A 21,151-nucleotide genomic window follows, 5' to 3' on the forward strand; every position below is an offset into this window, starting at 1 on the left:
TCTCCACATTCTCTCTCTCTTTTAAATCCATTAATCAGTTTTTTCAATTTATTTAATTTTAGACATGTCGATATTTGTTGTTTCTGCTGACATTATGCACAACTGGTTGGGCGGAACCCTGTAAAACTAGGGTTTTTCCCGTTTACTGAATCTAACCTTACCAAACACGTAGTTCTAAGGTCACCCTCTTCTTGACCAATCTTAGCAACACTACGGCGATCTAGTCCGCTTGTCGACAAAATTTTGTGTTCTGCATTGCCTCAGATCAAAGTAGCAGATAAGTGTTAACGTAAACTTAGAACTGTCGAGTTCCAGTGGCGCTCACTTTCCGCGCCTCGCTCCCACTTTCTAAACTCTAAGTTCTTGAGGTACTTGCATTTCCTTTTTTCTGATAAAATAGCGAACTTAACGTTGATTATGAGTGTACATTGACTTCAGTAGCGCAGTCCAAACTTTGTTCGTATGAAAACTCGCCTCGTTATCTCAGTGTGTGTGAAGCATGACGGTAAGAAATCCTGCCAAGTATAAGATGCGCACTGTCATTAGGTGTCTTCTCCAAGAAAGTAAAACGTATACCAACATTTTTGTAAGGATCGAAACTATTTACAGCGGAAGTGTCATGAACCGAACCAACATGTTTAAGTTGCGGCGCCCGTCGTAAGTTTAATGAAGCTAAAATCGATGTCTGTGATGATCAGAGCTGTGAAGAGCCCTCGGTTTCCATTGAATGTCCCAAAAATTGGGAAAGCTGCGATGTTTCCACAACTCTCCAGATTTTTCTTTTCCGAAATAATTACAGTAATATTGGGATTTCGAAAGTTAATCGCAATGTGATTCCCAACACAGCAGACAGAATAGCACAAGCGGAATCGTTAACGATCGCGGATTTCGTTGCCGGATTCGAGTCGAAAAGTAGAAAGTTCTAAGTTCAATTTAACTGAATATGAAACCTGGGTAGCTCATTACACTCTTAAAAAAAACCTGCATCAAATTTCTGCCTCTGTGGAGACGATCCGACAGCACACCGCCAATGTACTTTTGGACTTATTCGGCTTTTTTAATCCACTCCGCATATTATCCTGACTTCGCCCCTTGGAGAAAAAATATTCGGCTCGCAGAGAAGTTAAACAAAAGGCCCTCAACTGGAAAAAGAAGATGGCGGTAGAATTTTCTGGAAAGTAAAAGGTTAATGCCTTAAAGTTGCACCACAACTCAGGAAATGCGACTACATGGAAAAATAACGCCATCGCTCCATCTTAGGCAGGGTCTGCCTCGTCTTCTTTTTCTACCATAGATATTGCCCTTATAGACTCTCCGGGTGGGATCATCTTCATCCATACGGATTAAGTGACCCGCCCACCGTAACCTATTGAGCCAGATTTTATCCACAACCGGACGGTCATGGTATCGCTCATAGATTTCGTCATTGTGTAGGCTGCGGAATCGTCCATCCTCATGTAGGGGGCCAAAAATTCTTCGGAGGATTCTTCTCTCGAACGCGGTCAAGAGTTCGCAATTTTTCTTGCTAAGAATCCAAGTTTCCGAGGAATACATGAGGACTGGCAAGATCATAGTCTTGTACAGTAAGAGCTTTGACCCTATGGTGAGACGTTTCGAGCGGAACAGTCTTTGTAAGCTGAAATAGGCTCTGTTGGCTGACAACAACCGTGCGCGGATTTCATCATCGTAGTTGTTATCGGTTGTGATTTTCGACCCTAGATAGCAGAAATTGTCAACGGTCTCAAAGTTGTATTCTCCTATCCTTATTCTTCTTCGTGTTTGTGTTTGACCAGTGCGGTTTGATGTTGTTGGTTGATTCGTCTTCGGTGCTGACGTTGCCAGCATATATTTTGTCTTGCCTTCATTGATGTGCAGCCCAAGATCTCGCGCCGCCTGCTCGATCTGGATGAAGGCAGTTTGTACGTCTCGGGCGGTTCTTCCCATGATGTCGATATCGTCAGCATAGGCCAATAGTTGGGTGGGCTTGAACTACTGACTAATTTACTTAATTGAAACACTGCGCGCTCTTATTCGTGTTTTTATTGGAACTAAACTTAATTTAACAAACATTACTTACGACGTATTCTTCATTATCATCAACGACGTAACAACCGATATCCGGTCTAGGCCTGCCTTAATAAGAAACTCCACACATCCCGGCTTTGCGCCGATAACCCTAAAAGCTGTCTCACGTCGTGGCCTACGCCCTCGCTCCAGGTAGAACCACGTCTTCTTTTTCTACCATAGATATTACCCTTATAGACTTTCTGGAGAGTATCATCCTCACCTACGTGGATTAAATGAATCGCACACCGCAAGCCATTGAACCTTATTTTATCCAGAATCAGATGGCCATGGTATCGCTCATAAATTTGCTCGTTATGTAGGCTACAAAATCATTCATCCCTGTAGGGAGCCAGAAATTCTTCGGAGGATTCTTCTCTCGAATGCGGTCAAGGGTTGGAAATTTTTCTCGCTAAGAACCCAAGTCTCCGAGGAATACATGAGGACTAGCAAAATCATTATTTCGTACAGTTAGAGCTTTGACCCTATGGTGAGACGTTTCAAGCGAAACAGTTTTTTTAAGTTGAAATGAGTTATGTTCGCTGCCAACAACCGTGCGCAGATTTCAGTGTCGTAACTATTATCGGTTGTGATTTTCAACCCTAGATACGAGAAATCAACGATCACAAAGTTGTAGTCTCCTATCTTTATTGTTCTTATTTGACAGTGCGGTTTGATGTTGTCGCTTCTTTGTTCTTTGGTGCTGACGTTTCCAGCATGTACTTCTTCTTCCATTCATTAATGTACAGTCCAAGCTCGCGCGCCGGCTGCTCGATCTGGATGAAGGTTGTTTGAAATTCTCGGGTTATTTCCCATAATATCAATATCATCAGCATAGGTCAGTAGGGGGGGGGGGGGGGGGGGGGGGGGGGGGGGGAGGGGGGGACTTTATGGACGATACTCCTTGCACGAACATCTGCATCGCTGATCACTTTTGCCAGGACTAGGTCAAAGAGGGCGCATAACAAGGCATCCCTTTGTTTTACACCGTTGTTGATGTGTCGAGTGTCATACTGCTCATTTTATCTGGCCTGGCGCATTGGTCAGGACTGTGCTATCGTAGGCGGCCTTGAAGTCGATAATAAGATGCAGAAAGAAAATCTCATCTGCTGCTGATTTGCCTGGGCTTTGCTATGGGCCAATGGTGTTCTGGGCGTATGGGAGAGTCCGGCTTAGCAAAATAGCTAGCTATCTATAAGATATTCTCCGCTATCTCAGCAATATGATATCTCCATAATCGCTGCACTGCGTGATATTCCCCTTTTTATGTATGGGACAGAGAATGCCTTGTTTCCAATCACCAGGAATTGATTCGCTGTCCCCTTAAGTATAAATTGATAAACCGCTTGGTGAATTGGCCGCCTCCATACTTAACCAGTTCGGCTGTAATTCCATCGGCTGCTGGCGACTTATACTTGGTGGTGGCAGTATTTATATGCCTTCTTCAGTTGGCGGGACTGATATTCTGATTGTTGTCATCAAAATATTCGACCCATCACTCTGTTGAAATTCTGTTGAAAATCAAATTTCCCTCTTTATCTCGGCAGGATAAGCATCGAAGTGTATAAGGTTCCATCCTGCTGACTTGTTGGTAAAACTTCCGTGCCTGGTGCGGTTGGTCCCTTTACTTATCGGGTTCATAGAACTGTTAATTCTCCCAGGTTTCTTATTTACGTCTGCGAAGTTGCTTCTCCGCTCCTCGAAAGTTCGTGATATGTCTGCCGCTTTGTGGATGGCTTGAGTGTTAACTCTCACCTGATTATCAGGTTGGCCCTCCTATATGCTCTGATATTCCTCAAGGCTGAAAGGCGGTGGCGTTCGATTGGCACGTGGTCAATTTAGTTGAAAGTGATTCCAACTGGAGAGGGCCACGTAAGTTTTGTGGACTGTGTTATGATAAAATGTGATTTCGATGGTGTAATAGCCATTCTAAATAGCTGGAGACGGCCAAGATGGGGGAACTATCCCCAAAACCGAAAAAGATAGCGAAATTCCCCATAGGGCTCTGCTCGTCGGCACTTGTTTGCACGCTCGGGAATATGGGGGCATGTCATTTTACAAAAATTCGTCCTACCTTTCCGATGCGTGGGTGTCCACCGGATCCTAAAAAATTCACAAACACGGGTATTCACGCGAGCCTAATGAATGAGCAACATGCGAGCTAAACCTGTAAATGAAATAAAAAAAGTAACAACTCGACCGCGTGCGTGGAGCCGTAAAACTCTGAACCCGAGCGCCGCTAATCTTGAGGCGGTCCGACATCTAGGCGCCACGATGCCTGCTCCGCCTGCTGCAACTGTTGTAGAGACTGCGGCAACAACAACGCCGCACTGCAAGTAACAGTTTCAATACTCGCAGAAGCACTCTTCTCCACCGCTGAAATCTCTGCTGAGGTTCGGGAAAAACTCCAAGGAGCGTGTATAGAATTCTCGGAAATGGATCCTTTGCATAGACTAGGTGTTCCCAGGCTCTATGGATCTCCAGCAACTCCTAGAATTCTGTCTCAAATCAATGATGGGTGTTGGGTAGCTTATAGAACGACCGCTCCAGTCGTTGTATAATCTAACTTAAAGGAAGCGATAGGATCCAATTGTAGTAGGATCAAATCACTTGTGGGTAAAGGGAGTGAGGAACCTTTGTGTAAATATTTGAATTATAGAAAAGACTGTTGTTTCTATATCAACGTTATAATCTCACTGATTTTTCTTAACCTAACAAAGTGTATTTATACATAAATAATCTTAATATTAACTGTGTGAAAAATAGATAATGTTTACATTGCAAATTTACATGGCATGTGCATTGATTTTGATGGGGTCAGCTATTGATTGAAGAAAAAATTGAACGATCGATCCAATTACATTAAATTACATTTGGATCGGAACGTTATGATAAATTGAAATGAATTGAATAATTTTTTCTAGACGAAATGTGAAACCGGAATGTTACAATTGATTTTAGTATATTTGAAAATTTATCGATTAAATTTTGAATATGATTACTTTATATTGATATTATAAAATATTGGTACAATGTTGAATGGATTCATTACATCTCGGCTGTGTGCTGATATGTATTGTGGTGCAGTTGCGGCTATCAAATTGCACGGTCAGTAGATTCGCTTTCGCGTTATTGGTTTGAGTGACCGAAAAGATTCACCATGAAAAATCCATTTTTAACACCCGCGGGACTCAGACACTACACGCAACTCATTATCCACTCGGTAATTGTAGGACAGGCAACTAGAGGCCAAAGAAACCTCTTTAGTTGCTATATCGATTATGCTAAGGCTTTTGACAGCGTACCGCATACCTGGTTAACCGATGACCCACGCCCGTATTGTGCATGTGTGCATTGATCCCAAACTAATAAAGTTTTTGGCGACAGTCTCGGAAGGGTGACATACCCCCTTATCAGTGCGGTCATCTGAGCGTGCCAATATATCAGAGTCTATCCATATACGGAGGCATTTTCAAAGTAAAATCAATCATCAATGGTGTTAAAAATTAATGGTAAAGAAATTGGGACGGATAGAAAAGCGTAAAGTGTAAAAAAGTGCGAAAAAGAGGAATATTGTACATTATTGACTGCATTCTCTCGCTCATGCTGCTAATTCACGGATACTACAATCGCTTTCCCTGCAAACCAGGTACTTCCAACAACCATTTCGTGCGACACCTCTGATTCGATAGCCCGCAGTCCGTCATAGTTTTGTGTGAGCTATGGGAGCCAACGTATCGCCCGTATACCGGCTCCGTCCATACTTGGCTATTGTAATCTCCAAGTATGATTTTGATATCATACCTGGAGCGAGCTTCGTTTTACTGCCTCGTGGAAGGTATCCTTCTTCGACCTTGCAGTCTCCTCTGAAGAGGCATAAACGCAGAGTGGATAGCCGCCCACTTATGTTTTCAAAACCGATAAAAGCAAGTTTCATTTTTAGCTAGCTAAGAAACCTGCCCCGAATGCATATGTTAGTTTACCGGATCGCCACTATAATATATAGTGTAATGGCTCTTCTCCAGGAAACCGATCTCTGTCTAGTGCACCTCTTGAAACGCGCTTACATCCGCCCTATATTGGGACCGCGTACCGACTAACTGCCTGGCGGCAACTTTTCTGTACAGGGATCGCGCGGTCCATGAGAAAATGCGCAAATCGTTATTCCGTTTTCTTTGTGGGGATCGTCGTTGTGTTGTCAATCCAGTCTGAGGCCCTTCTTGTGGCTCTGAAACTTTGGTTTTCTGTGTACGGCTGTCAGTCATACGCAATCCCAAATCTAGAGGACCAGTTGGTACAATTTGTGCCGTTTCTAAGCGCGAGAGATTCGCCTTCATCCTTCTCCGTCGGTAGTTTTTCATTAAGAAAGAATTACCAGCGGTCACCGGTAGTAAGATGCTGGTCCAGCAGGCGTTTCCAAGATTTTATGCTTCATCGTGTGTACCAATCCACGTTTCGCCCTTTGACCTTGCGGCGGCACATCGGAGGCATGAACCACGACTGTATTGCCGTGGTGATTTCGCCTCCGTCGACACAATGTACTGTCGCCGCCACGACTGCCGACTTGCGACGTCGCCGGCTCGAACGGATGTTTATACAACGATGACGTTTGAATAACTAAAATCATAAGAATTGAAGCCAAGGCTTTACTTGTGTTTCTTCAGGAAACCTAAGGTTTTTAGACCAGATATAGCAGATTAATGGTCAGTTCAGATTTTATGGTTAAAAATCGCATTCTAGCGTTTTCCTCGAAACTGCATGTTGAAAATTTGCTGCCACCATAGCCCAAAATCGATCTAACGAAATTCTTTGAAATATTCAGGACTTATTCAGAACATATTTCTATGGCCTGCAAACTAGGATAATTGGGACTGATTGGGTAGTTTATTTTATTCCTTAAAGAAGCCTTGAAATAACAGCAAAATTCGCAAAAAAAAAGTTTAACAAGGCGGACTGTAGTTAAGTCCGCACATTGAATTGAAGATGACCACAGCGCCCTAAAAGTTTGTAAAGTTTTGTCCCGACACGGTTCAGTCGCCATCATGCGTTGGAATAGTGAGGAGCGTGCCTTTGCTGTTGAGGTTTACTTTTCAAGCGAATGTTCGGTTATTGCAACACAGCGTACATTTCGGGATCGCTTTAATTTAGCCCCCTTGGCTGCCGCCCCAGACCGCAAATCAAGTGTTACATGGGTCACTACATTCAGACAAACTGCAAGTGCGACAAAAGGAAGAACTGGAGTCCCTCGGCCCGTTAGATCACCTGACAACGTTGAAGCAGTGAGAGCGTCAATGCTGTGATCGCCACGGCGTTCTGCGCGCAAACACGCATCTGGAAATCGCAAATTTGGATTTGGGGGACACTTGGTTCCAACAAGACGGTGCAACAGCACACACTTTAAGAGCATCGATGGCTGTTTTGAGGGAACACTTTCCAGAGCGCCTTATCTCAATTAGAGGCGATTTGGAATGGCCGGCACGCTCTCCCGATCTGTCCCCTTATGATTTTTTTCTATGGGGTTTTTTGAAATCCCGTGTTTATGTGAACCGTCCAAGAACCCTACAAGATTTGAAGACCAACATCCAAGAAGAAATTGCCAACATAACACCTGCTATGCTAACAAGAGTCATGACAAACGCCAGAAATCGGTTTACGCAATATATGGAGAATGGGGGACGTCACCTAACAGATTTTATCTTCAAAACAATGTAAATAAAAACTTTAGACATGTACCTACATTACAAAAAATAAATAAATATTTTCCGATGCATACAATAGTTTTTATTGAGTTTTGAAAAAAGGAAGTTATGCTGCCGCACCCTGTATATGATGAAAAATTCATATTTGTACCTTCGTCCAGTTCTTCTCAAATTTTTCTTTTAAAAGAGCGGAAGAAAATGGCCTTCACACGGGATGACCCCTTTAAAGAGTTATCAACGGTCCACCGGTTCTCGTTCGATCACCGAAGTTAAGTATGCGGCGGGAATTCCGTTTAAACGGTTGAAACACATCGCAAAGACGTTCAAGTGTAACAGGTCGTGTGGCAGTGAAATGGCCTAAAAAACGAAACATACAATACATGACAATTTTCAACAGATGCTTTATTGAGCCATTTGCATGAAACAATCAGAATCTACCGTTTGTCTGATATATTTGATTCCCTTTGAAAATTAGATATTGAAATCAAAGCACAAGCATGTCCCTACAACCTTACAACTACACTATATTCTATCTCGAAACAAGCCAGTAGATTATCTCTAGGACTATAATTTACCGTTTACCATTTTTAAGGTTTTGTGTAAACAGAAAACCTTATTAAAATCGGTTTATTGTCTGTCTGTCTGTCTGTCCGTCACACGCATTTTTCTCAGAGACGGTTGTAGCGATTCGCACCAAATTTGGTAGAAAGGTGGGAACTGTGAACGCTCACGCATGTAGTGAGTTACATCCTTTTACGTCGAATTTAAGGAGGGTCCCCATACATGCAAAAGAGGGGTGTAAATTTTTTTTTCATCAAATATAGTCGTGTCGGGTATCAAATTAAAGGTCTCGGTTAGTACTTTTCCGGTCTGAGTTTTGACATTTGTTGTAAAGGTGCGGAGTGCGGGGGGCTGAAAGCGATCATTTTTTTAACGAACCCATTCTCAGAAACTACTTAACCGAAAAATCTGAAAAAAGTCTGGGGGCTTCCACTATATGGTGCCTAGGCTCCGAAATACCCTCCATACCGATACCTGAAGTTAATAATAGTACATTACTATAATTTTTAGTGATTAAAAGTAAAACCCCCCTTAAGTTCACCCTAGAATGACAAAATTGCTGCAATGTAGGTTACAGCATAGAGTATGGTCTTGCCAAATTTGATGAAAATCGCACTATTACTAACAAAGTTATACTAGGTCAAAACTGTCATTCGTCCGCAAATTCAAGATTATGAATGTCAATATCACTTAAAAGTGGATATTTTCACTTAATATATGCATATTTTACGGGCAACATGCTAATGGGACAAATGCACACTCAAATCTCTTTATAAAAGAAATACACAAAACCTTTCGTACCTGAAGCGTCTAGCTTCCGGTTTCCCGACTTGTTTTAAATACTTTATTATGTCGCTGTAATTAGCGTTGTGTACGATTTTCTTTTTTATTTTGAAATTAAGTTCAGAAGTAGTTTCTTAGAAGTTATACAGCTTTCTTACAATCTACTCTGCTATCGTATTTAATTAAGTGATTTCAATATGTGAATAACCTGCTATCAGAATTTATGTAAAAATTTCAACAGATCGTTGAGATCAGATCCGCATTTTGTAAAAGAAAACATTAATCATCAATAGCATAAAATTGTACGATTGAAGCTTTTTAATGCGAACGCTTTCGTTCGAGCACCGCGATTGAAATTGGCGTTCGTGTATTCGCACGCCGGGACCCTCGTGGGGCCCGACGATTTGCTGATACCAATATAAATTCGGAGCCCAAGCGACTAAATGTACCACTGGATGCAATTTCAATGCAAAAAAAATTAGACTCGTTAGGTGCCTCGGCGATGGTTCCCGAAGTGCAGTACTACGTCGACCCTCTCAGGGGGCACTGAAGTGTCAGTTCTCAACCTAGCTCAACGTAATTACAGTGCCTACGATTGTGAGCTACTCGCCGCGTACCTCTCCATCAAATACTTCCGCTTCTTCCTTGAGGACATGCCATCAACAGTGTTCACGGACCACAACACACACACTTTCGCGCTTAAACAAAAGCCCAACAAAGCATCCCCTCGCCAACTTCGGCAACTGAGCTTCATCAGCCAGTTTACTTCCGATATCCAACGCGTGCCTGGAAAAGACGTCGTTTTGGACGCTTTGTCTCCAGTCTCGGAGATCACAATCCCTGCCGCAATCGATTATCCGGCCATCGCCGAGGCGCAGAACAACGACGCAGAGCTTCAGAGCCTGAAGACAAACTTCAACTAAAAGTCCACGGAGTTTCCAATCTTCGGCTCAAACTCCCACTCACTTTGCAAGACTTCAGATAGAAGACCTACGCAATTCATTCCGGCCGATTTTCGTAAGGAAATATTTGACGCATTACACGATCTTGCGCACCCAGGTATCAGGACGACGAACTGGCTAGTCACTAAAAAATACTTCTGACCCTCCATAAACAAGGACATAAACTCTTGGGCCAGACATTGCATTGCGTAGAAGAAATGCAAAATCAACAAGCACTTAAGAAAGGAAGTAGGCGTATTCCTTAGGTCGACCAAGCGCTTCCACACCATCCACTTCGACATCATTGGCCCTTTACGATATCCGCACGGATACAAGTATTGCCTCACAATCGTCGACAAGTTTACGCGGTGGCCTGAAGCAATACCTCTGACTGACATTACGATACAATCATGTGCTGAGGCCCTCTGTCTAATATGGATCCCATGCTTTGATGTACCAGATTACCATCACGGACCAGGGAATGCAGTTTGACTCTACTCTTTTCTCAAAGTTAGGCAAGCTCCTTGGTTTCAAACATCACAGTACTACTGCATACCATCGGCAGTCCAATTGGATGGTGGAACATGGGCACCGAAAACTAGAAGCCGGTTTGATGGCTCGCAACAAGCCCTTTGTGTCGCAGTCCTTGTCTTTCGTCCCCCTTGGCATCTGCAAAGCTAACTGAAAGGAATTCTCGGGCAGCTTCGCGGAGACGATGTACGGGGAGAATGCGACTCCCCGCCAACCCTGTGCTGGATAGCAGAACAGAGTTAGGTGACTCCATCATGCTGCACCTGCTCGGAGACACGGTTTCGAAACTGCGGCCGACTTCACCTTCACGATACACGACGCCGAAGGTCGAATCCCCCAGGGACCTCGAGACATCCTCATTAGGGTGGACGCTGCTTGGAGGCAGCTGCACCCACCATACGAAGCCCGCTTTAAACTCCGGAGCGAAGGAAGCACTCCTTCAAGCTCAACGTCCTGGCGCGGGCCCAAATGGATCCCTTTGTCAACGCTGAAGACCTTCGCCGAACCGGGCGATGCTCCAAAAAAGCACTCGCGAAACGTCAAGTTCGCCCGGTAACTCCATAGGCGGGATCCCGTCCAGGGTTCCTCCGCCAAACCCGCGCAGTTTCAGCTGGGAGCGGAGTGATGTGGCATGAACCACAGCTGCATTGCCGTGGTGAATTCGCCGGCGCAGTGTACGGCCACGCTGCCGGTTTGGCATGGAGCCGGCCCGGAAACTCTCGTCCTTCTGGATTGAACCGCCAGCCGCCGTTTATAAAAGAAAATGAAAGTTTATTTTTTTTTCTCTACACTTTTCATTATGGGCAGCCAACGTCCTTCTATTCTATCTCGGTTAGTCCCAGCGAATGGAGTTTTAGGACGACGCGTAGTTTTCACTTTGATTGACCTGGGACTTGAATATTGGCAAAGGGGACTTTCACTTTGATTGACCTGGGACTTGAATATTGGCAAAGGGGACTTCCGATAGCTAGTTTCGTGCGAATGTAAACGATTTCTAATGCGAATATTTCTTTTTGAAGCGAGAACAAATTAAAAGTGATAGAACGAAGTCCGAATATCTCCAAATTCCGTATATAGCATAATAGGAGGCAAAAACCTAATCTTAACCCACCTTAACCCATATTTCTTATATGCTGACAAATAATTGCCTCGAAGCGTATTCAATGTGCCAATATTACAATACAGAACACTATGCATTTCACAATGTAACACACACCCATAACGATATTCCACATTTTATTGCATTTTCTACGACAATATCGATCACATATTTGCCAGTACCAACCAGTGAGTCCCCTCAAATACAACACGTAATAATACTAAGATTCTAAAAAAGGGCGTCCGTCTTGAGTGCAACGAATGAAAGGGTATTTGCGTATTTTCTGCTATCACGAAAATATTAGACAGAATCATCCTGGGACGTATCAAGGGGCACCTTGAAAGTCTGATTAACAGAGAACCAGCTGGTTTTTGTTCGGAGTTCTTCTGTACCATACCAACCACGTTAACACCCTTTTTTGATTATACTTTTTCTTCAATGGAAGATATCATGTTTCCTCAAGCACCTCGATTGCGTTAATATCTGTTTACTCCCTCACCGATTCATTAACCTTGGACATGGAGACGAAGACTCGCAGATTCGGACTCAGGATCTAATTGATAATCGTACCCTTCCTATTTACACAATGAGCAAAACATCAAAAGTGTCGAACAACTTGTATATCTAAGTAGCCCTGTTTCTGCGAACGGCGACACCGAACTTGATGTCGTTCAGGAAAAAAAGGATAGTTCCCCACTGAATATACGAAGGAGAGCCAATAAAAGCGAGAAAAATGAGCGACTGATTTAACAGCAAAGCCATATCATACAACTCAATAGTATCAATTGATAATGATCCTTAAATTCCAGTAGACGAAAGGGGTATAAAGGTTTTGTGTTCATCTTTGTGAGAAACTTTCTAGGCACATTTTTGCATTCGTATATGGCTAAAAACCCGAAATATTCCTTCATATTTTTTTTTCAACCTACAAGATATAAGTACATATTGCAGACGTAAATATTATGTTCACAATAAACTAATAAACATTGCCTATTACCGAATACTATACTTATATATGCATGTATATAAATTGATCTCACACGTATTTCCAATTTACTTCGTGCAGAAAAGCATACATATCACATATACAGTATGTATATTGAATACCGCTGGTTTAATGTACAAATATATCTATATGAATTAGGTGTTCCCCTTTGGGGGAAGCATACATGTACATATTAACACATACGTATATCTGTCCCGAGTAATTGATATTGATATGGAAGTGATTAGAAACTTAAGACGAAATGTTTCCCTGCAATCCCCATTCATATGCGTTCACTTTGTGGTCGTATTGACGAATTGATGTTATAATGACGTCATACACGATTTAGAATGCACGAAATTTACATAGAATGTAAAAGTTGTACCTTCTGTAACTTTGTTAGAAATAGTTGGATTTCCTCCTTCAAGCTGGCCAAAGTTATGCCTTATGTTATTTTTTATATGGGAATCGGATGTATTATGAGGCTTAGATTTTGTTTAGATACACTAATGTAATTTTTTCAGATTTCTATGTTCGATAGGTTTTGAGAACAAGACCTATTACACTTTTTGAGGTTCATATTTTGAGCCCCCAGTCCTCTATCTTTCATGCGATATCAAATATGATACCCCTGTAAAATAAAATTCGCATGTATGGCCTCCTTACACTTACCACCAAATGACGCCACTTGCTACATTCACAGACTACACATTCTCACCGAATTTCCTGACAATCGGTCTAGCCGTTTCCGAATAAATCAGGTGCGACAGACAGACAGACATCGACTCGATTCTAATAAGATTTTGTTTCACACAAAACGTTAATAAAAAATGAAGTATAAAACAGATATAATCGTAAATTCTCAAATCTACGACTTCATAAACAATACACTACTTTTGCTCAATTTTTGGTGCTCACGATCATTTCATCACATTTTTCTTTCGTTTAAGATTTGCCAACGTGACGGAAATATCTGCCTGGTAATAAGAGTTTGTGATCAAAAAGGACAACAAGCTATCGGAACTAAAATCAGGGTATTTTTACTAGAAGATAGAAGGTAATTGTGTCTTTAGCATTTAAAGAACGATTCAATTTAATGTGATTCATATATTTTCATAGATCGCAAGAAGGTGAATACCTCGGAAAATGTTTAAATGAATTGAAAATTGAAGACAGTGGAACTCCGTTTATATTATGGCCTACTACAATTTGTCATTTCATTGATAGAAGAAGTCCCTTCTACAAATATATCTGTGAAGATTATACTAATAAAGAATTTGAAGTTATAGTTTCATTAACAGGTAGTTCGCCATCTTCTGGGCAAATCACCGAATCCAGGACATCGTATTTACCAAAAGAAATTACCTGGGGCGAATGCTTCGTCAATATCATTCATTATAATGCATCGAAAAATGTGTATACAATCGATTACGAAAACTTCAACGCAACTGTCCCGGTAAAATATATTTATTTCTACAATAATAGTATATAAGTTTAGTCAGTCCCCTTACTTATAAACAAACCACTATCCATTTGTCGAAAAACCAACCAAATATTTGCTTTACAACGTACTCTTTCTAAAAACGCACATCTACCTAAAATTAGTGCAGATTAATTTAACTAAAATGAATGAGTAATATCGTTCTCCTTGCGTATTCCCGATAATATTCACTGACCATCTCCGATCAGGCCAATTTTTCTTACAGTAGCGGTCAGAAAAAGCTGAGGGCGATTGGAAGCGTTTTAATTGGCTTTTTTAAGGTTTTGTGTGAAACAAAACCCTATTAAAATCGAGCTCGAATACGGCTGAACTTACTACCACGACATTATGCTGTGGGTGGTTTTTGAAGGGGGCTCCCCATACATGCCAAGGGGGTGCAACATTTTTTCCACAGAATGTAGGCATGTGGGGTATGAAATGAAAGGGTATCGATTTTTGGATTATTATTATTAATATTTGACTGTTGAATGGAACATAGGGCAGGGGAAGCCTCGCTCCCAGAACCCCTCCAACCGAAAAATCTGAAAAAAATAACAATGATGCACCCATGCAAAATCCAGGCCTCAAAATACATCCCATTCCGGATATCTGCTCAAATCAAGTTAATAATAGCATATTACTATATTTTAGAAATTTACTTGAAAACCCTCCTTAAGTTCAACTTAGCGGTACTAAATTTGGTACCATTATAAGTAATAATATATTACACAATTTTGAAGGAAATTCAACTATTATTAACAAATTTACAGAATGTCAAAATTTTGTATTTTACGTGAACGGTGGAATTGGATATATCAAGGAATATTTTGAATTTTTAGCTATGTATGGATGGATGAAACATGAATAGAAAATTTCGCATGAAGATGAACACAAAACCTTTATACCCGTAGCGTTCAGCTTCTGAAATTCCGTTTTGGTTAATTTGTTTTGGATTTATTGTCATTACAAGGCAAAAGATCAAGATCATTAATTTTATTATCATTAAGATCATCAGTAAGAAAATTTTAAGCAAATTATTGGAAAACGAAGAATTTAGTGCATCAGTCTGACAGTGGACTTTCAAGGAAGACGAGCGAACAGAAAGATGGGAATCTGTTGCGAATATCTCTGCGCAATCGCCTTAAAACTGGTTCCGAAGTTAGTGTGGGAGTTAAAGGATACCCATCATGTGGATGTAAGCAGCTTAGTCTAACATTGAAATTCATTTATTCATTCCCTTAAAAAAAATCTTTTCTTACAGTGAAAATGTGTTCCGATCAACTAATAATGATAATCGTTGGCGCAACAATCCATATTGGATCAGGGTCTCGAAGTGTGTTAGAGCACTTCATTCAAGACCGTAACGGTACACTACAGTAGTACACTGTAGGAGGCAATGTGGTCAGCATTGCGCTTCCCCGAGATTATTACTTTGATTTTATTCAGGTACTCATGCACAGCTGAGTCAACTGGTTTCTGACATCAAATCATGATATAAATCCTACTGCCACCAGTAAGGTTTGAACCGCGACCTTCCCTACGGCAGCTTTGTGCTCTAACCACTCGGCTATCCGGACACTCCGATCGACTAAAAAAGAGACAAAGTTGGTCAACAGATGATGGGTCTGATATAATTTCCTCTGGCGAAACCTTAATTGACCCAGATTTGGAAGTCATGGTGCGACGTATAAACAATGGACGATACCGTGACGAAGAAGTATAAAGTATTATAAAGCATTCTCCATACTTTATGGTCTGGAGAGGCAATTACTAGCCATGGTATTGGAGAAATCATATTGCTGGTAGGCACTGCGAATTAGCTAGCCTAAGTATGCCTATGTGTCCGTCGTAATCCAAATCTCACTGGTGGCAATAGGATTTGTATCATGATTTGACATCGGACACCAGGCGACCCAACTATGAATGAGTATCTGAGTCAAATCAGGGTAATAATCTCATTCGAGCGCAATGCTGTCTACATTGTCTCCTACAATGTACTGTAGCATACCGTTACAGTCTTGTATGAAGTGCTCTAACAAACTTCAACCCCTTGATCCAATTGAATTGTTGCGCCAACGATTATTATTAAGTATAAACAAGTCGGGAAACCGGAAGCTGGACGCTTCAGGTACGAAAAGTTTTGTGTATTTCTTAGTACGTAGCACGTAATGTATCCATATATTATGTGAGAATATTCACTTTCGGGTGATATTGACATTCATAGTCTTCAATTTTCAAAGAAGCTACAAATTTGAGGTATTATAACTTTGTTAGTAATAGTGCGATTTCCACCAAACTTGGTAAGATCGTGCTCTACATTATAGCTTATATCACTGCTAAATTTCATGGTACTAGGATGAACTTAAGGGGGGTTTCTAACCAATTACAAAAAATTGTAGTAATATACTATTAATAACTTTATTTAAACAGATATCGGCATGGAAGGTATTTCGGAGTCCAGGCACCATACAGTGGCAGCCTCCTGATTTTTTTCAGATTTTTCGGTTTGATAGTTTCAGGGCTGCCACTATATGGTCCGTAGGCTCCGAAATACCCTCCATACCGATAGCTGTTCAAATAAAGTTAATAATAGCACATTACTATAATTTTCAGTAATTGACAGGAAAACCCCCCTTAAGTTCACCCTACAATCACAGAATTTTGCAGCAATATAGGCTACAGTATAAAGCATGATCCTGCCAAATTTGGTGAAAATCGCACTATTACTAACAAAGTTATACTAGGTCAAAACTGTCGCTCTTCTGCAAATTCAAGACTATGAATGTCAATATCACCTGAAAGTGGCTATTTTCACATAATATATGCATATTTTACGTGCTACATGCTAATGGGACAAATGCACACTCTTTATAAAAGAAATACACAAAACCTTTCATACCTAAAGCATCTAGCTTCCGGTTTCCCGACTTGTTTTCTTTGCAGGGGTTAAGGAGTATTAAGATATTTGCGGGACTAAGATCCTATCGTAGTCTTCAAACAGCCCACAACCCAATCCTATTAAAAGGTTTTGGCCGTTATAAATCGAAATATACAACGTTATAATGCCAATGATATTTGAAAATTAAAGAAAATCATTAAATTTGCTTGATACAATGCACTATCGCAGTGAAGCGCGGTGAAGTCCACCTTCAGGCTCACGAACTAAACTCTCCGTTTTCAAATAATTTGCTTAAAATGTTCTTACTGATGAATCAGAACACCTAATTTTATTAGGTATTGCAACATTTGACCTTATAAGCACAAGTTTACAATTAATCACCTTTCAGCCAATTACTGAAAATTATAGTAATACACTATTATTAACTTTATTTGAAGGGATATAGGTATGAAAGGTATTTCGGAGCCTAGCCACCATATAGTGGCAGCCTCTTGATTCTTCAGATTTTCCGGTTGAGCAGTTTCTGAGAATCATCATCATCAACGGCGCAGCAACCAGTATCTGGTCTAAGCCTGCCTTAATAAAGAACTCTAGACATCCCGGTTTGACGCCGAGGTCCACCAATTCGATATCCCTAAAAGCTGTCTGGCGTCCTGACCTATGCCATAGCTCCATCTTAGGCAGGGTGTGCCTCGTCTTCTTTTTCTACCATAGATATTTCCCCTATAGACTTTCCGGGCTGGATCATCCTCATCCATACGGATTAAGTGACCCGCCCACCGTAACCTACTGAGCCGGATTTTATCCACAACCGGACGGTCATGGTATCGCTCATAGATTTCATCATTGTGTAGGCTACGGAATCGTCCATCCTCATGTAGGGGGCCAAAAATTCTTCGGAGCACTCTTCTCCGAGGAATACATGAGGACTGGAAAGATCATTGTCTTGTACAGTAAGAGCTTTGACCCTGTCTGCCTAGTCTTCTTTTTCTCCCATAGATTCCGGGTGGGATCATCCTCATCCATACGGATTAAGTGACCCGCCCACCGTAACCTATTGAGCCGGATTTTATCCACAACCGGACGGTCATGGTATCGCTCATAGATTTCGTCGTTATGTAGGCTACGGAATCGTCCATCCTCATGTAGGGGGCCAAAAATTCTTCGGAGGATTCTTCTCTCGAACGCGGCCAAGAGTTCGCAATTCTTCTTGCTAAGAACCCAAGTCTCCGGGGAATACATGAGATCATTGTCTTGTACAGAGCCGTTTCGAGCGGTTTGACCAGTGCGGTTTGATGTTGTTGGTTGGTTGGTTTTCGGTGCTGACGTTGCCACCATATACTTTGTCTTGCCTTCATTGATGTGTAGCCCAAGATCTTGCGCCGCCTACTCCATCTAGATGAGGGCAGTTTGTACGTCTCGGTTGGTTCTTCCCATGGTGCCGATATCGTCAGCATAGGTTAGTAGTTAAGTGGACTTAAAGAGGATCATACCTCTTGCATTTACCTCAGCATCACGGATCACTTTCTCCAGGGCCAGGTTAAAGAGGGCGCATGATAGCGCATCCCCTTGTCGTAGACCGTTGTTGATGTCGAATGGTCTTGAGAGTGATCCTGCTGCTTTTATCTGGCCTCGCACATTGGTCAGGGTCAGCCTAGTCAGTCTTATTAATTTCGTCGGGATACCGAATTCTCTCATGGCCGTGTACAGTTTTACCCTGGCTATGCTATCATAGGCGGCTTTAAAGTCGATGAATAGATGGTGCAACTGTTGTCCATATTCCAACAGTTTTTCCATCGCTTGCCACAGAGAGAAAATCTGATCTGTTGCTGATTTGCCTGGAGTGAAGCCTCTTTGGTATGGGGCAAAGATGTTCTGGGCGTATGGAGCTATCCGGCCTAGCAAGATAGCGGAGAATATCTTATAGATGGTACTCAGCAACGTGATACCTCTATAATTGCTACACTGCGTGATATCTCCCATTTTATGTATGAGCCAGATAATGTCTCGTTGCCAATCGTCAGGCATTGATTCGCTGTGCCATATCTTGATCAAAAGTTGATGAACCACTTGGTACAATTGGTCTCCTCCATATTTAACCAATTCGGCTGTAATTCCATCGGCTCCTAGCGGCTTATGATTTTTAAGTCTTTAAGTTTTTCTTCTACACTTGGTGGTAGCAGTATTTGTCCGTCGTCTTCAGATGGCGAGACCTCCAACTCTCCGATGTTGTGGTTGCCCACTCTGTCGGAAATCAGATTTCCCTCTTTATCTCGGCAGGATGAGCATCCAGGTGTGTAAGCTGGTGGTTCTCCCAGACTTCCCTTTTCCGTCTGTGAAGTCGCTTCTCCCCTTGCCAGAGTTTGTGATAAGTCTCCGCGCGTGCCCGCGTTCTTTACTCGGTACGCGGCATTCTTCCGTCCCGTTGCTAGCTTATATTCATCGTCCTTTTGCAACTGGGGCCGTTTCAATAATAACTTTCTCCAGGTGGTTGTGAAGATCATTTGTTAATGCTTCGTGGCCAGGTCCTCTGTTGATTGGGGTTATTGCGGCATCCATTTCCCTCTTATAGATGTCGCGGAGGGCTGTGTTGTGGATGGCTTCAGTGTTCACTCTCACCTGATTGTCAGAGAGGATTGTAGGTGGTGTCGTAATTCGAGCTCGAAGCACCATGCCAACGAGATAGTGATCCGAGTCTATATTGGCCCCCCTATATGTTCTGACATTTATCTAGGCTAAGAGGTGGCGGCGTTCAATCAGCACGTGGTCAATTTGGTTGAAAGTGGTCCCGTCTGGAGAGGCCTACGTATCTTTGTGAACCGCTTTCCGCGCAAACCAGGTACTTCCAACAACCATTTCGTGCGATCCTGCTAACTGAATGATGCACAGTCCGTTATCATTTGTATTTTGGTGTAAACTATAGGAGCCAACGTATCGCCTGAATACGGGCTCCTTCCCTACTTGGTTGTTAAAATCCCCAAGTATGATTTTGATATCATATCTGGGACAGGCTTCGAGGGTTCGTTCTATTGCCTCGTAGAAGGTATTCTTCTCCGACTCTGCAGTCTCCTCTATAGGGGCGTGAACGTTAATGAGGCTTATATTTCTAAACTTGCCTCACAAGCGCAGAGTGCATAGCTGTTCGCTTATGTTTTCAAAGCCAATAACAGCAGGTTTCATTTTTTGGCTGACTAAGAAACCTACTCCGTGCACATGGTTTACTGGATGTCAATCGTTGCTACCGTCTCCGAGAAAAATGCGTGACGGGCAAACAGACAGACAGTAAACCGATTTGAATAGTTTTGTTTTACAAAAAAACCTTAAAAATTACCTCGGCTTCTTTCCCGCTACTGTATTTTTCTACCTTTCCGAGACGGTTACTCATCCTCAGGATGTATTTGAGAATTCTTTTCGAAATAAAACAAGCCGGAATACTGGAAGATCGGCGCTTTGGATATAAAGATTCTGTGTTCACCTTATGTGAAGAACTCTCCATGCACCTTCTCCCATTCGTTCATAGCTCAGAATTCAAAACATTTCTTCATATATTTCCAAACTCCAAGATATATATTCTTTATTTAAACAAAGAAACATTACCTGTACAATGCACTCATATATCATATATCATATATGTATAATACTAATAATAATAATTATTATTATTATTAATTGACCTAAAGCATCTCAATATTATTTGAAGCCTAGATTTCATATAGACATTGCCGTAGAGAGGGAATCCGGGCCCGGGGTGAAATGAGGAGGAAAACGAGGCCGGGGGCGAAAAATATTCGGGTCTAAAGAAAAAATCGTGCGGAAGCGCCTACCATCGGTTTTTTTTTGTTAAAAATTCGATTCTCTCTCCGGACCCGGGGAAATCTCCCTTTCCATTCAGCTCTCGTCAGGCCAGCATATAGTATCATTGTGATTTTCCCAGATTTTTCGGTGGGATACGTTCTGAGAACGAAACCTGTTTCATTTTTCGCGGCACACATTTTGAGCCTTCATTCCCCTATGATCCGTCCAATATTAAAAATAGAGAATATGTTTGGAAAAGTACTAGTTAAGCCCTTTCATTTAATACCCTACACGACCATATTAAGTAAAAAAAT

General features: G+C 41.8%; 1 protein-coding gene across 2 annotated transcripts in view; it reads left to right on the forward strand.

The window, feature by feature from the left end:
• Positions 1-21,151, forward strand: part of LOC119655109 (ATP-sensitive inward rectifier potassium channel 15) — a 108,396-nt gene that overhangs the window by 86,580 nt on the left and 665 nt on the right. For both annotated transcript variants that reach the window (XR_005249878.1, XM_038060831.1), the window contains exons 5-6: positions 13,614-13,720; positions 13,783-14,119. Coding sequence is in view for 1 of the 2 variants with exons in the window: in XM_038060831.1 (XP_037916759.1) it covers positions 13,614-13,720; positions 13,783-14,119 (444 nt within the window). In the remaining variant the exon portion in view is untranslated. The remainder of the gene's footprint in view (positions 1-13,613; positions 13,721-13,782; positions 14,120-21,151) is intronic.

The sequence above is a fragment of the Hermetia illucens genome, chromosome 4 (genome assembly GCF_905115235.1).
Source record: "Hermetia illucens chromosome 4, iHerIll2.2.curated.20191125, whole genome shotgun sequence".
In the NCBI taxonomy this organism is placed as follows: Eukaryota; Metazoa; Arthropoda; class Insecta; order Diptera; family Stratiomyidae; genus Hermetia; species Hermetia illucens.